Source organism: Phaenicophaeus curvirostris, chromosome Z (genome assembly GCF_032191515.1).
Source record: "Phaenicophaeus curvirostris isolate KB17595 chromosome Z, BPBGC_Pcur_1.0, whole genome shotgun sequence".
Taxonomy (NCBI): Eukaryota; Metazoa; Chordata; class Aves; order Cuculiformes; family Cuculidae; genus Phaenicophaeus; species Phaenicophaeus curvirostris.
The window spans coordinates 72,708,983-72,724,248 of record NC_091431.1 but is presented as its reverse complement, the minus strand read 5'-3'; the positions used below and the strand labels follow the sequence as shown (position 1 = coordinate 72,724,248).

The 15,266-nt window shown below is 43.1% G+C and overlaps 1 protein-coding gene across 3 annotated transcripts in view; it reads left to right on the top strand.

Moving 5' to 3' along the window:
* The window catches only part of EPG5 (ectopic P-granules 5 autophagy tethering factor), a 71,073-nt gene that overhangs the window by 3,611 nt on the left and 52,196 nt on the right, over positions 1-15,266 (top strand). For 2 of the 3 annotated variants that reach the window (XM_069880361.1, XM_069880359.1), the window contains exons 2-7: positions 2,424-3,359; positions 5,532-5,775; positions 6,642-6,778; positions 7,366-7,473; positions 9,535-9,608; positions 11,135-11,243. In XM_069880361.1, coding sequence (XP_069736462.1) covers positions 2,424-3,359; positions 5,532-5,775; positions 6,642-6,778; positions 7,366-7,473; positions 9,535-9,608; positions 11,135-11,243 — 1,608 coding nt within the window. Of the gene's footprint in view, positions 1-2,423; positions 3,360-5,531; positions 5,776-6,641; positions 6,779-7,365; positions 7,476-9,534; positions 9,609-11,134; positions 11,244-15,266 lie in introns of those variants that run through there. The other variant, XM_069880362.1, reaches the window with a different exon arrangement.

Here is a 15,266-nt window from a genome sequence, read left to right as displayed (position 1 = left end):
TGCCCTGCCCTTCTTGATGACTATGCACCACCAGAAGTGCTGCAGAACAGACTTGAGGGGATGGGTCCATGGCTAGGAGGGAACTGGATTCAGGAACGCACAAACTGGGAGGGATCAAGAGCAACCAGCCAAACAAGGTCCTCACTGGACATTGGCCATCACAGAAGAGAGTGAGACCCTCGTGATCTCTCAGTTTTTACCAAGTATGGTGTATATGTGATGGAATACTCTGTTGGTCAGTTTAGGGTCACCTGCCCTATCAGCCCCTCCTTGCAGCCCTTTTTCCAACCAGCTTGAGGGTGGACTTGGTTAAGCATAAGCATTGGCCTTGCTGCGTACCAGTGCCATATGTTATCAATTTAGCTAAGGACACTGTCTCAAAAACATTTAGTTTTCTGAGAAATGAAGCTACTTGGAGTGACTGACTGAGTTAAGGGTCAGAGGCTAATCCTGCTTTAACTCAAACACATGGGCAGTGACAACTTCCACAGGACCAGGATGCTCCAAGCCTTGGACACTTCCAGGGATGGGGTATCCAGTTTTCTCTGAGCAACCTGGGCCAGTGCCTCACCACCCTCATTGTGAAGAATTTCTTCCTAATGTATCATCTGAATCTTCACCCTTCCAGTTTAAAGCCATCCCCCCTCATCTTATGCCTGCAATCCCTGATCAAGAGCTGTTCCCTATCTTTCTTGTAGCCCGTTCAGGTACTGGAAGGCTGCTCTGAGGTCTCCGTGGACCCCTTCTCTTCTCCGGACTGAACAACCCCAACTCTCTCAGCCTACCTTCATATGGAACATGCTTCAGTCTCGGATCGTCTTTGTGGCCTCCTCTGAACCTGTTCCAACAGTCCCATGTCCTTCTTATGTTGGAGATTGCAGAACTGATTGTCAGGAGATGTTTATTATAATGACAGACCTTAGTTTAAAGAATTTTACTGATCTATTTGTAACCTCTCACCTGTGGCTTTAGCCTTGTAGGGCATCAGAAGCGTTTTGTCATCAGAAGTGTTTATAGCTCTTAATACACTGGAAAAACAGTCTGAAAACAAGACCAGTGTTTTGCTGTGTTGTGAAGGAGCTGTCAGCATGTGCTGATGTAAAAGTCAGCTTGAGATCAAGGTCAGCCAGGGTCTTGCTTTTCATCTATGCCCTTTCGTAAGGCAAAGTTGTGACAGAAGGCCTGAGAAAGCATGTGTGATACTATCAGCAAATTTCCAAAACTGCCATTTTTTCCCCAGTCATGGAGGACTATTGAGAGCTTTTCCTAACTGCAGCTGTGTTTGTTATATTATCTGGGTCGACAAAACTGGAGCACTGTAACCTAACTCTTCTCAGTTTTGTTTCTGACGAACTGGCAGATACTCACAAGTAACTTTCCAATTTTCTTTGCTTTACAAACTGGTAAATGATTTACAAATTGTTGCATTCCTATGCAGTGCTGTTTCGCATGGTGTGCTTTGGGAAGGAGGATGATCTGTGCTTTAGGCTTCGTTTATGGGAACTGTTTCCACCGGAGTGATCCTGATTTAAAAGTGGGCAATTGGTTTACAATTTTAATGTCATGGCTAAGTTTTTTTACATTTCTAATGCATAATACCTATTGAAATTAGGTATTTCAATAGATAAAGCAATTTTCAATAGGTATTTCAGTAATTGTATGGATTTTGCTATTAGTTGAGAATGTAATCGGGGGTGGTAAGGCCCTGGCCCAGGTTGCCCAGAGCAGTGGTGGCTGCCCCATCCCTGGAGGTGTTCAAGGTCATATTGGATGGGACTTTGAGCAACCTGATCCAGTAGGAGGTGTCCCTACCCATGGTAGGGGGGTGGAACTGGATGGGTTTTAAGGTCTCTGTGATTCTCTGATTGTATCATCTCTTCAATGCATTTGGCTTTTTTTTTTTTTTTTCCCCTGTAATGTTTTGGAACTTAATGTGGTAAAGGGACACTTGGAGTTGTGATGTTGCCAAATTTCTTGCTTGGAAAAGAGAAGACTTCCAGGAAATCTTATTGCAGCCTTTCAGTACTGCAAAGGCGCTTGTAAGAATGATGGGGAAAAACTTTTCATCAGGGCCTATAGGAATAGGACAAGGAGTGATGGTTCTAAAATAGGAGAGGTTTAGACCAGATATGAGGAAGAAATTTTTTATTGCTGAGGCTGATGAGGCGCCGGCCCAGGTTGTCCAGAGAGGTGGTGGGTGCCCCATCCCTGGAAGCATTCAGGGTCATGTTGGATGGAGCTCTGAGCAACCTGATCCAATTGAAGATGTCCATGCAGGGAGTTTGTGTGACCTTCATAGTCCCTTCCAATCTAAACCGTTCTATGATTTTATGAAATCACAGTTTTGGTGTTGTTGGGATTTTGGATGCGAAGGGGAGAGAGTCTGTTGGTTGTAACACTTTTTTCTTTTTTTTTCTTCCTAGGAAAAGAAGAAGAAAAGTAGTGAGGAGTCTCAAATACAGGAGTCTGATGATGTTTTCCTACCTCCCGTAGCAGAAGTGTCCTCTCAACCCAGTAAAGTGCAAGTGAAACATCCTGGAGAATTTACAGAAATTCAGCTCAGTGATCAAGAAGAGGGTGGGAAATCTGTAATTGATGTGTGCGAGGTCCCCCCGAAAAATGTATCTTCAGCAGATGGAGGGTTTTCTACAGTGACACTGGAGCCTCCCACAGAGGCAGAGCAGTTCAAAGCCAATCTTTCCCATGAGGAATGTGGGCATGATGCTGAGAAGAGTGGGAAAAGCCGGGTGGGCAGACCTCACTTCCCTGTGGAAATGGTTGCTAGTGGATCAGGAGACTCTAATTTGTTGAATAGTACCTTTCATCCCAGTGCTGCTGGCTCTCAGACAGTCATGGGCCTTGTACAGAACAGAGGAACTGAAAACACACAAAATGTTAATCCTCCTGTCCATTCCTCAGAGAAGCTTCCTCTTACTGTCCCACAGCTCTCTGCAAAATCCAAACCATGTATTCAGCGTTCAGGATTGAAACCAGTTTATCCAGACTTGTCGGCCGAAGTCTCCTATGAGAGACCAACCGTAATAGCAGTTAAACCGCTGCTACACCACGAGAGGCTGTATCCAGAGCTCCCAACCGAACCAGAACTGGTGGCATTTACCAGGGAACAACTGAAAATTTTTGAGCCGTGTTCCTGGTTGGAGAACGTCGACTCCTACACAGAGGAATTTGAGAGCGTTGCTCATCAGGACAGGCACGAGTTTTATGAACTGCTGCTGAACTACATGCGCTGCAGGAAGCAGCTGCTGCTGGCTGAGGCAGAGCTGCAGGCGATGACAACAGACTGCCAAAACATTAAGGGGAGATTATGGACTTTTAAAGAAGAGCAGAAAACTGTGCAGGTGCTGTTGCTGAACGTACTTTTGAAACCCATACTAAGTGGATGTGATTCCAGACGTTAACTTTGCTTCCTGTCAGGTTTACCTGTTTGAGTTCTTTGGTCCTAAAAGAGATTATTGCCTTTGCTTTCTATGTCCCCAGTACTTCCGAGTATCATCCTGTTAAGGTTACTAGTAGAATGGTTTGGGTTGGTAGGAACCTTAAAGCTCACCCAGGTCCAACCCCTGTGCCATGGACAGGGACACCTCCCACTTGATCAGGCTGCTCAAAGACCCATTCAACATGGCCTTGAACACCTCCAGGGATGGGGCAGCCACCACAGCTCTGGGCAGCCTGTTCTAGTGCCTCATCACCCTCACTGTGAAGAATTTCTCCCTAATGCCCAATCTAAATCTTCCCACTTCCAATTTAAAGCCACTCCCCCTTGTCCTATTACTCCAGGCCTTTGTAAAGAGCCCCTCCCCAGCTTTCCTGTAGCCCCTTTCAGTACTGGAAGCTGCTCTGGGGTCTCCCTGGAGCCTTCTCTTTTCCAGGCTGAACAACCCCAACTCTCTCAGCCTCTCTTCATTAAGACAGTTTGATTTTTTTTTTTTTTTTTTTTTAAGCATAGAGTAGTGAGATCTCTGCTAGCGATCTTTTGGAATTGGAGAAATGTTTGTAGTTGTTGGGAATGAGCTGTGCCCAGCTAGGTTTGCCTGTCATGCTGGATGAAGTTTGTCCTTGAGGTATATGCAGGGGATATGTGGTGGAGCAGGACTTAACAGTGGTTGTAGAGGACACGTACTTTCTGGCCTACAGGCTGTGGTGACAGTTCTCTCTGACATCACTCCTGCCTGTCCTGCTGTCAGGGCTGGGAGCTGTAGAGGAGCTTGAGGTGAGCTTGTGGTTAAGCCTGTTGCTCAAAGCTTGGGGAGCATGATGTCTGTTTGCTTTCAGTAGCTGTTGCTCTGTGAGTGGTGGTGTGGTTTTACCTGCTTGCAGGATGGTTGTGGTAGTCTGTAGCATTTTTGTCTGCAAACCAGAGAAGTCATAGAATTATAGAATGTCCTGAGTTGGAAAGGACCCACAAGGATCATCAAGTCCAAATCCTGCTCCTGCACAGGACACCCCAACATTCCCACCGTGTGTCTGAGGGCCTTGTCCAAATGCTTCTGGAATATTGTCAGGCTTGGTGCTGTGACTGCTTCCTGGGGAGCTGTTCCAGGGCTCCACCACCCTCTGTGAGAAGTACCTTTTCCTAATACCCAGCCTGACCCTCCCCTGGCACATTCTTTCATTCCCTCAGGTCCATCGTTAGTTGCCAGAGAGAAGAGATCCGTGACTGCTCCTCCTTCTTCCCATGTGAGGAAGCGGTGGACTGTGATGAGTTCCCCCCTCAGTCTCCTCCAGGCTGAACAGACCAAGTGATTTCAGCCACTCCTCATATGACTTCCCCTCTAAGTCCTTCACCAACTCTGTGGCCCTTCAAAGCCGCTGAGTCTGGGGAGCTTTTTGCACACATCGGAAAAATATCCCCCCAGGCTCCTTTTGTGTAACTTGTTTTGTGGAGCTGGGTGTTACAGTGGAATAGAATGAAACTGTTCTGGTGTTCTGATGCTGTTTATAGCCAGCACATCATAGAAACTGCCCAAGGGTGCGAAGTATCCACGTGTGTGGTGGCTTTACTGTTGTTTCTGAGTGCTGTGCCTCTCCTGTACAGCTTCTCAGAGCTGACTTTGACAGATGTACTGAACACATTTGGATCTTCTTCCTTTTTCACTAGGGAATAACTGTGAACCTCACTGGACTCTCAGTCTTGTGTTGATTGCTTTTTACACTGAAAGCACTTTTGACTTAACTCTTGCATCCCCTCTGGGCTTCATACAGTTGGCTAAGCTTGCTGCTTGCTTTATTCCGTCCTGATTCCCTGTGTGTTTATTGTAGGACCAGAATAGTCATTACCTTTATAGCATTTTAAAATTCTTATTCTACTAGATTAGTAATCATAGGGTGGTTTGGGTTGGAAGGGACCGTTAAGCTTATCCAGTTCCAGCACACCTTGGATCATGTTGCTCAAAGCCTCATCCAGCTTTAAAATCAGTTGAGGGAATGGGTATATCAAGGCGAATTTCTTAATTTCCTTGACCCCACTAAGTGACAATACCGCTTAAGTAAAATAACTCCTTTTTTTTCAGGGAGTCTGTGCAGATCAGTGCAAAGTGATAGGTCACCACCGCTACCAGACAGTGGAGCTGAATGAAAGCGTGCTGGGGGAACTGAAAAAGCTGTTTGAAGCCAAAGCAGATCATGTGCACCAGATGCTGGCGCTGCACTCGTACACCTCAGTATTGTCCCGGCTGCAAGTGGAGTCCTACGTCTACAGGCTGCTCAGCAGCTCTTCCCTGCTAAGATCGGTGGCCCTTCAGCAGCAGGAACAAGGTATGTTGTGGATTTAGGATGTTCCCCATGCTCTTCAAGGTGCCCAGTACCTTGTCCACCTGCAGCTTTGAAGTCTTGTGGTAGCATTTATGTACTGGAGTGTTCCTCTTCTGGTACTAAAGCCTGCTGATGTTTTGTAAGGATCAGTGAAACTCTTCCCTTGCAGGACAAACTCCAGTTCTCTTACCTCATTCACCTGGAGAGAGGAAGCTGAGTGCAGAAGTGCCTTTTTCTTTCTAGGCTGTATAGTGCTGATCATTACTGCATAGGGAACCCAGTTGTGATGGGATACCTGGAGTCCAATCCCTTGTCAAAGGCACAGAGTAATACAGTCCCTTTTCTGAATTGATTAGGCATAGTTCTAAAACCAGCTGGATCTTCTTTCTGCAATACTTCATCTAGGAAGGCAACTCGAATCTTGCAGCTCTAGCATTTAGAAATCCATATGGCTTTCAGTGTATTACTGAGTTGAGTTTGTGCCAATATAATCTTTTAACTGAAGTATTCCTCCCTCTCCTGCCTCGGATATTTATCATTTCTAGTCCTCCTACTTCCCTTCTCCACCTCCTAGTTAGTTTATGTACAAAGTAAATGGTGGTTCTTACAAAGGTTTTGTTGAGGGAAGGCCTTTTATGACAGTAACCATAGGATATTCTCATAGGATATATAGTGTGTAATTATAAGATTAAATAATGTACACTAAACAATTGTTCTTCTGTGTCAGCTGTAGCAAGCAGCTATGTTGAAATATCTTGGTATATGTAGGTACAGAGAACAAGTTTTTTATATAGCTCCAAAGCCTACTGCTTATGCTGCTACTCTGAAGCTGCTTGTCAAAGCTTCTTAATCCTGTTTTTAATTTACAGTGTCAAAGCAGTCCGAAAATCTTTCTTCAGACCTGGGCCACCTGAAGGAGTGCATCAGTGTCCTTTTCAGTTTCACTCGCCGAGTTATTGAAGATCCTCAGTTTCAGAGTGACCTCCTTTTGTGGCTTCAGAGACTGGTGAGGGCATAGGCATCGATGTAGCTGTTTGATCCAACATGTGGGTTGAATTTGGGAGTAACTTCTGAAAGTGTTTCTCTGACTGTCCCACATGCAATGATTTTTTTGGGGTTTGTTCTACTTGAGGAACAGAATCTGTTAATGCATCATTAGAATGAATTTTTTTTTTGCCCAGTGAAGTCAGTGGAGGTAAGCAGCATTAATGAGTACTGACACCTGAGCAGCCAGTGCTGCTCAAAGTGGACTTAATATTCAGTCTTCCCTATGCCTTTACTTATTTTGAAAGTAAAACTCTTCAGATATGTTATTTTCGAGGAAGTTCTATTCTTGCTGATTTCTAAATAAATCAGTTTTTAATGCAATTGTAAAGTAGTTAATTTTTTTGCAACAAAGAAAACGGTTTGTGGTTGTAACCAAGGCAAAGCAGATTTTTAAATATTGTTCTCCTGTGGCTTGCTCTGAAAACTGAGGTTTTTTTTAGAAAGCATGAGAAGAAAAATGGGGAAAAAAATATTGCCACAGTTAGCAAGACAGTAGAGGAATGAACCTTGAAATCATTTACAAGATTCGAATTTATTTCCCTTTAGGTATCAGTTTTGCAAAGAATTGGCTGTCCCAGTGACCATCTCTTCCTCTTCAACCACATCCTTCGGTGTCCAGCTGGGATCAGTGAATGGGCTGTTCCGTTCATTCAGGTGTGAATGTTTAATTCTTTATTGTCAGAAAGTTGGAGTGGGAGTGTAGTTTGTAGGAGAGGAGTGTGTTTTGTGCCTGGTCCATCCCTTATTACCTCTGTGTATTTTGAGGTGTGTGGAATCACCGTAACAGTGAGGGGGTTGTTGAGGGATGTATTCACTCATGTCAGGCCAACCAGGAGCAGGTTAACGGGAAAATACACTTCTTGTCCTTGGCTGGAGAGATTTCATGAAAGGGGATTGTGGACTTTACAGTGCACCTCAGAAGGCCTTGTATAGCAGCAGGTTTTGGGAATGCTGTTGAAGGAAAGGAAAGAATATTTAGAGTTTAAGGAGCAACCATGTATGAGACGAGTGAGATTGGAGCCAGCTCTGTGATATGTAAAGGATGAGGAAGAACAGATTATTGCGTTAGTGGATAAGGAAGGGAAGAGCAATTGATGTTACCCGTCTGGATTTGTGAAAAGCACTTGACACTGTCCTGCACTTCATCCTTGTTTCTAAATTGGAGAGACATGGATTTCATGGATGGACCACTTTTGGTGGATAAGGAATTGGCTGGATGGTTGCACTCAGAGTTGTGGTTGATATGTTGATGTCCAAGAGGAGACCAGTGACAAGAGGTGTTCTACTGAGATCACAGATGTGGACAGTGGGATTGAGGGCACCCTCAGCAACTTTGTTGGTGACACCAAGCTGTGTTGACACACTCAAGGGAAGGGAAGCCATCCACAGGGACAGGGACAGGACAATCACAAGCACAAATATAAGCTGGGTGAACAGTGAATTGAGAGCAGCCCTGAAGAGAACAACTGGGGCTGCTGTGGGGTGGGAAGCTCAACATGAGCCAGCAATGTGTTTGGAGCCCAGAAGGCCAACCATATCCTGGGCTGCATCCAAAGCAGTGGGAGCAGCAGGGCAAGGGGAGGAGACTCTACCCCTCTGCTCAGCTCTCATGAGATGCCACCTGGAGTCCTACATTCAGTTTTGGAGTCCAGGAAGGACATGGATCTGTTGGAGCAGATCCAGAGAAGGCCACAGAGATGATCTGAGGGCTGGAGCACCTCTGCTATGAGGCCAGGCTGAGAGAGTTGGGCTTGTTCAGCCTGGAGAAGGCTCTGAGTAGACATGGTGTTGGTCTTTCAGTACTGAAAGGGGACCTGCAGGAAAGCTGGAGAGGGGCTCGTTATCAAGGAGTGCAGGGACAGGATGAGGGGGAATGGTTTTAAGGTGAAAGAGGGGAGATTTAGGTGATATATTAGGAATAATGTTTTCCTGTGAGGGTGGTGAGTCTCTGTCCCAGGTTGCCCAGGCAAGTGGTGGCTGCCCCATCCCTGGAGGTGTTCAAGGCTAGATTGATGGGGCTTTGATCAACCTGATCCAGTGGGAGATGTCCCTGCCTTTGGCAGAGGATTTGGGACTGGATGAGCTTTAAAATTCCTTCCAACCCAAACTGTTCCATGATTTTATCATGTGTGTTGAATGGACTGTTTTTCCTGGAAGGTTTATTAGTTAGGTAATTTCAAGGGCAAGGGTTCGCTTTGTATAGGGCAGAGGGAGTGCAGCTATCCAAAGGCACTGGGGTGTTTTTGCAAAGAACATTTTTGCTTCTCCTGGAGGGAGGATGTTGGAAATCTGGCCATAGAAAAAAGATTGCAATTACACTAACAGGGGAAAGGCAAGCAGTGGAGTAAAAGTATAGAATGGAGTCATAGAATCACTTAGATTGGAAAAGACCCTTAAGGTCATTAACCTAACTTGGCAGCATTCTAGCTTCCCCTGTGTGCAACATCCTTGTTCCCTCTGGTGGGCAGAAGTACATGAGAAGCAGGGGTTGTGGTCTTGTGGAACTTCTGATGTTTTTTTTCCTCCTTTAATTTCTGCAAGTACTTCTTTTGGACAACTTGCAAATACACGGGCACTGTCTTCTAGGTGTACTGTTTAGTCTGAACAAAAAGCTGGTGAAAAATGTGCAAGTCAGAATTTGAATTTTTTGCTAAATCTAATTTGTCCTTTGTTTTGCTTACTTAGATTTACTTAGATTTTTGCATTTAATTTCAGATCAAAGTCTTGGATAACCCGTCAGGTGTCTTTCACTTCATGCAATCTCTTGCCTTGCTTATGTCTCCTGTCAAGTAAGTATGAATGTGATTTTACGGGTACTCCTTGATTATTTCAGAGTAGGAAACATGGCACAAGATCTACTTGTAAAACCCTGAAAGTTAATTGCAGCCAAAGTAATAAAACCAGGCACAAATTGGAGATTCACAGTTTTATTTCAAGCTATTTTTACTCATTTGTCTTCAAATACAGCCTTTCCGGTGTGTTCTCCTACTGTGCACAGTGTGATGTGGCTTGCTTTCAGTAGTCGAATAGCTTGGTGAGCTGTTTGTTATACTGGCTGTGCAACAGAAGGCCTGAGTAAAGGGTTAGCTACCTTGATACATATGCTTTTTGGGCTTCCTAATTTATTTTTCATCCTTTTTTATCTAGAAGGAATACATGGTGCTTGGAGAAACTGGTTAATAAAATCAGTCATTAGCGAAAACTGTTATGGGCTTCAAATATGTTAGAGCTGCTGCATGTTTGGAACAAGTTTGAATTTTGAATTTGGTCTGTGAAATCAGTATCTTTGGTTTTAATTTGTAATATGTTCATGTTGTCTAGAGTGTAAGTTCACAGAGATGAGGAGGTTGATACTGTGTAGGAGTTTTGTGTCCTGGTGTGCAGAGCTCTGCTGGTGTAGTTCAAGTGAGAACGAAGTTGCATGTTAAAATTTTAACATAGGGGTCTAGAATCATTTAGGTTGAGAAAGACCTCTAAGATTGTGTCCAACCATTAACGTAACACTGCCAAACCCACCACTAAACCATGTCTTTAAGCACCGCTTCTCGACATTTTTTAAGCACCTTGAGGGATGGTGACTCCACCACTTCCCTGGGCAGCCTGTGCTAGTACTTTACAAGCTCTTCAGTGAAGAATTTTTTTCCTAATATCTGGTTTAAACCTCCCCTGGTGCCACTTGAGACCAGTTCCTCTTGTCCTATTGCATGTCAGATGGGAGAAGAGACCAGTGCCTTCTTTGCCACAACCTCCTTTTAGGGAGCTGTAGAGAGCGATGAGGTCTCCCCTCGGACTCCTCCAGACTAAACACTCCCAGGTCCTTCAGCTGCTCCTCGTAACTCCTGTGCTTCAGACCCTTCCCCAGCTCTGTTGCCTCTCTTTGGATGTGCTTCATGCCCTCAGTTTCTTCCTTGTACTGGCAAACGCAAAGCTGACTACAAGATTCAAGGTGTGGCCTCACCAGCACCGAGTACGGGGGGACAATCCCTTCCCTGGTCCTGCTGGCCACACCATTTCTGACCCAAGCCAGGATGCTGTTGGCCTTCTTGGCCACCTGGGTCACTGCTGGCTCATGTTCAGCCACTGTCAACTAGCACCATCAGGTCCTTCTCTGCTGGCCAGCTTTGTAACATGCTTGTTAGCTTCTTGATCTTATATCTAGTTGGAGCTGGATGATCTTTAAGGTCCCTTCCAACCCAAACTATTCTATGATTCTGTAATCTGTTTTTTCAGTATCTGCTGTTAAGTAAAAGATGACTTAATTCAGAGTTTTTAGTTTTCTAATAATTTATAAACTTGATTTTTCACATTAAAACAGAAATCGTGTGGACTTCATGTGCCATATGAAACCGAGTGAAAGGAAAAGTTCCTCTTCATCTGGGAAAGAATCTGGAAACTGGACCTTGGTAGATGAAGGAGGAGAAGAGGTACAGCAAATGACTTCATTTCCCCTTTGTGCTTTTACTCAAGATTGTTGTATTGACTTTGAAATGGGGAAAGAAAAGCTAACATTTGATTGCAAAGTGTCATTCGAAACCTAGATCTGTTTTACTCTCCTTTTCTCTGTGATGTAACTGTAGGTAGTGAAGATCCCAGGAATGAGTATTGTAGAGGTTAGGGCACGGACTCCATCCATGAGGCGACAAACGTGTTCACTTAATGGTATTATTTGTTGACAATCTGGGCACATTTTTATTATGTTAAAATCATATATTCCTCAAGGTTACAGATAAAGCTTCAGATGGAAAATTTGTTTCTTCATAGTATTGCTAGAATGTGATTTTTAACCATCTTTACCTTAGGTTTCTTTTACATACAGGGATCAAAATAGACTTCTCATTATGACTAAAATTATAGATTTTTAACTACAGCATCCAGCAGCCATTTTTCAGTTTCTTTGCCCTTTTCCCAAAAAAGTCAAGCAATTAGCCTTAAAAAAATAGGTTATTCCTTCCAGCAAATTTAGGTTTCATTCAGTTGTAATATCCTCTTTCTATATGCTGCACTACTCTAGCTACATATTGTGAATCTGTAACTAAATTAAAAGGGACTATGGTGCCGTTCAAAGGCTTTTACCACTGCATGTAATTCCGCTACTAGTTCTATGCTGTAAAAAGGTTATTAATTGGGCTTTCTATTCCTTTGCAGTCTGTTAATCTCAGAGGGTATTGTTATTGGCATATTCCTTTTTGGGTCCTTAAGACTATGCTTTCATTATTCCCTTATAACTATACTTCCATTATTATCTGGCTAAAACCCCATTCACCGTTGTCTGTGCCAGGGCTCAGCAGTTGCTCATCTGATAAAGGGACACTGGAATCACAGAATTACTTGGTTGGAAAAGACCCACAGGATCATCAAGTCCAACCATTCCTATCAGTCACTAAACTGTGCCCCATAGCACCTCATCCACCCGTCTTTTAAATACCTCCAGGGATGTTGACTCCACCATCTCCCTGGGCAGCCTCTGCCTGTAGCAATTAAGGCACTGTCGATGAGGCAACAAGCGAGATCACCTTTACTGAGAGGATGCAAACCTTATATAGTGTTTCTGTATCCAGTCAGCAGCTACCCCAGTGAATTCCCACCTGTGAGAAACCTACATTTACAGCGATAGAGTGCAACCCACCATTTACCACAGATGTGCCCCTTATCTTCATGTTTTCCATCTAATGCATTCTTTTCTTACTAACTCATGGGTCTTGGTAAAGATTCCAAGGTGCCAGCAAACTACCAAGCATGAGAACACCGGCCATTAGCTCTGTGCTTGCTGCTAATATCACAAGTATGCCAAGGCATCAGCTGCTTGTCCCAGCACACATGCCACAGTGAAATCTTTCATGCCCACATCTCCCCCTTCTTTGTTTACAAACATCACAAACTATCGATTGCTCATTGCACCTTTCATGGAAAACGTGATAGACACATGATTAGGCATAGAAATATCTTACTATAGATACACAGAAGTATGCTAATGCAAAGAAAAGCGATTTTGATTGAAGCCTTTAGCTAGCTTGTCAGTCCTTATCCACCAAACAAGTTTTCTGATCCAAAAATCTTTTATAACAAGTTTTTCAACCAGCGTTCATCTTCAAAATTCTTGTCCCGTCCATGACTGCTGATACAGACCCAGCATTATGGTTTTCCATATTGGTACCACTGTCATCTTCGTCATAATTGCCATCTCTCCTTAAATATAGATGGACACACTGCTCTAGCATCCACTTGGGTTCTTGACCTGTGGAAACACAAGCATATCCTCGACCCCATGTTATTAACTGATATGGTCATTTCCATTGGCCTGATTCCAAAGATTTTAATAATAGCTTGGCTCCTTCCTTGTTAGGCTGCTGACCCTCTGTTTGTAAAGACGAAAAAATGCCTTACTACAGGTGATTGTTCTATTCCCTAATTCTCTTGCACATTTAAGCAATTCAATACATACAGTGCTTTCCATAATCTGTTCTGTGGTGCTTCACCATTCATTCCCCCTTTTTATTTTAATAATATATTCTTCGGCGTCTGATAGGCTCCTTCTGCTGTTGCCTGTCCTTGTGTAGAATGCGATATGCCTGTGACATGTTATTCCCTAGGTTTGAAAAAACTTCTTAAGTTGGTCACTTACATATCTTGGCGCGTTGTCTGTTTTAACCTGTGTGAGAATTTCCAAGACTGCAAATGCCTTGACAAAATGCTTCACTATTTCCTTTGAGGATTCCCCTGTACGTGCTTTTGGCCATATCGCGTTTGAATGTGTGTCAATCGAAACATGTACATATATCAGTCTTCCAAATTCGAGTATGTGAGTAATATCTGTTTGACAAATTTATGAAATGCTTAATCCCCTCAGGCTGACTCCTCCAGGCTGTAATGGCGTTATTTGTTGACAATCTGGGCACACTTTTATTATGTTAAAATCATATATTCCTCAAGGTTACAGATAAAGCTTCAGATGGAAAATTTGTTTCTTCATAGTATTGCTAGAATGTGATTTTTAACTACCTTTACCTCAGGTTTCTTCTACATACAAGGATCAAAATAGACTTCTCATTATGACTAAAATTATAGATTTTTAACTACAGCATCCAGCAGCCATTTTTCAGTTTCTTTGCCCTTTTCCCAAAAAAGTCAAGCAATGTCTACAAAAATAGCAATTAGCCTTAAAAAAATGGGTTATTCCTTCCAGCAAATTTAGGTTTCATTCAGTTGTAATATCCTCTTTCTATATGCTGCACTACTCTAGCTACATATTGTGAATCTGTAACTAAATTAAAAGGGACTATGGTGCCGTTCAAAGGCTTTTACCACTGCATGTTATTCCACTACTAGTTCTATGCTGTGAAAAGGTTATTAATTGGGCTTTCTATTCCTTTGCCTTCCTTTCTATTCTTTCCCTTAAAGATTCCCCTTTACGTGCTGTTGCTCATATTGCATTTGAATACATGTCAATCAAAACATATACATACCTCAGGCTTCTCAGTTCAGGTACGTGAGTAATACCCATTTGCCAAATTTGTAAAACGCTTAATCCCCTTGGGTTGGCTCTTCTAGGTTGTAGTGATGTTATTTGTTGACGATCTAGGCATGTTTTATTATGTTCTGGGTTAAGTCTCATGAAATTTTATATTGCCTATGTAGTGCCTTGGCAGACTTGTGATAAAACTATGTGACATTCGTGCTTGTTGAATAATGTTTGGTCGTGGGCCTTGGACTGCCCCTACTGTCAGCCTGTCTGCTATTCTGTTCTCTTTGACTATAAATCCTGGAAGTGATGTGTGACTCCAAGTGTGCATCACATAAAATTCTGCTTTTCTCGTTGTGACTTGAAACAATAACTGCTTTAACATTAGAAACAAGCACTTATTGTTTACCTGTTTCAACCATCCTTTTTCTATACGCTGTACTACTCTGGCTACATACTGTCAACCTGTAACTAAATTAAAGGGACTATGATGCCGTTCAAAGGCTTTCAGCCCTGTGTATAATTCCGCTATTAGTGTTGATCCTTCTACTACATAGGCTTTATTTGCCCACTGTCCATTTTCTTTCCACATTAGTACTGCTCTTCCTGTTTTTCCTGAGCCGTCGGTAAATATTGTAGGATCGTGAACCAGTTGCTGTCTACATAAGGGTTTCTGTTCTATCTCTATTGTTTGTAAAGTGGAAAACAATTTATGACTTGGTAAGTGGATATCGATACTTCCTGGACATTCTGTTAGTGCACCACTTAGCATATTCTTTTGTCATTGGGATATAAATGATTGTCGGGTCCTGGCCTAATAACTGAACGCTTCTTTTTCTTCCCTTGGTGATTATCACTGTCATCATTTCAAGTCTAGTTACTATGGTTTTTTTAAGGTTGATGTGGTAAAATATCCACTCAATAATTTGTAATGAATCTTTTTAAATTTTCCTCTATTCATTGGCCTAATATCCCTAGGTTATCTGTG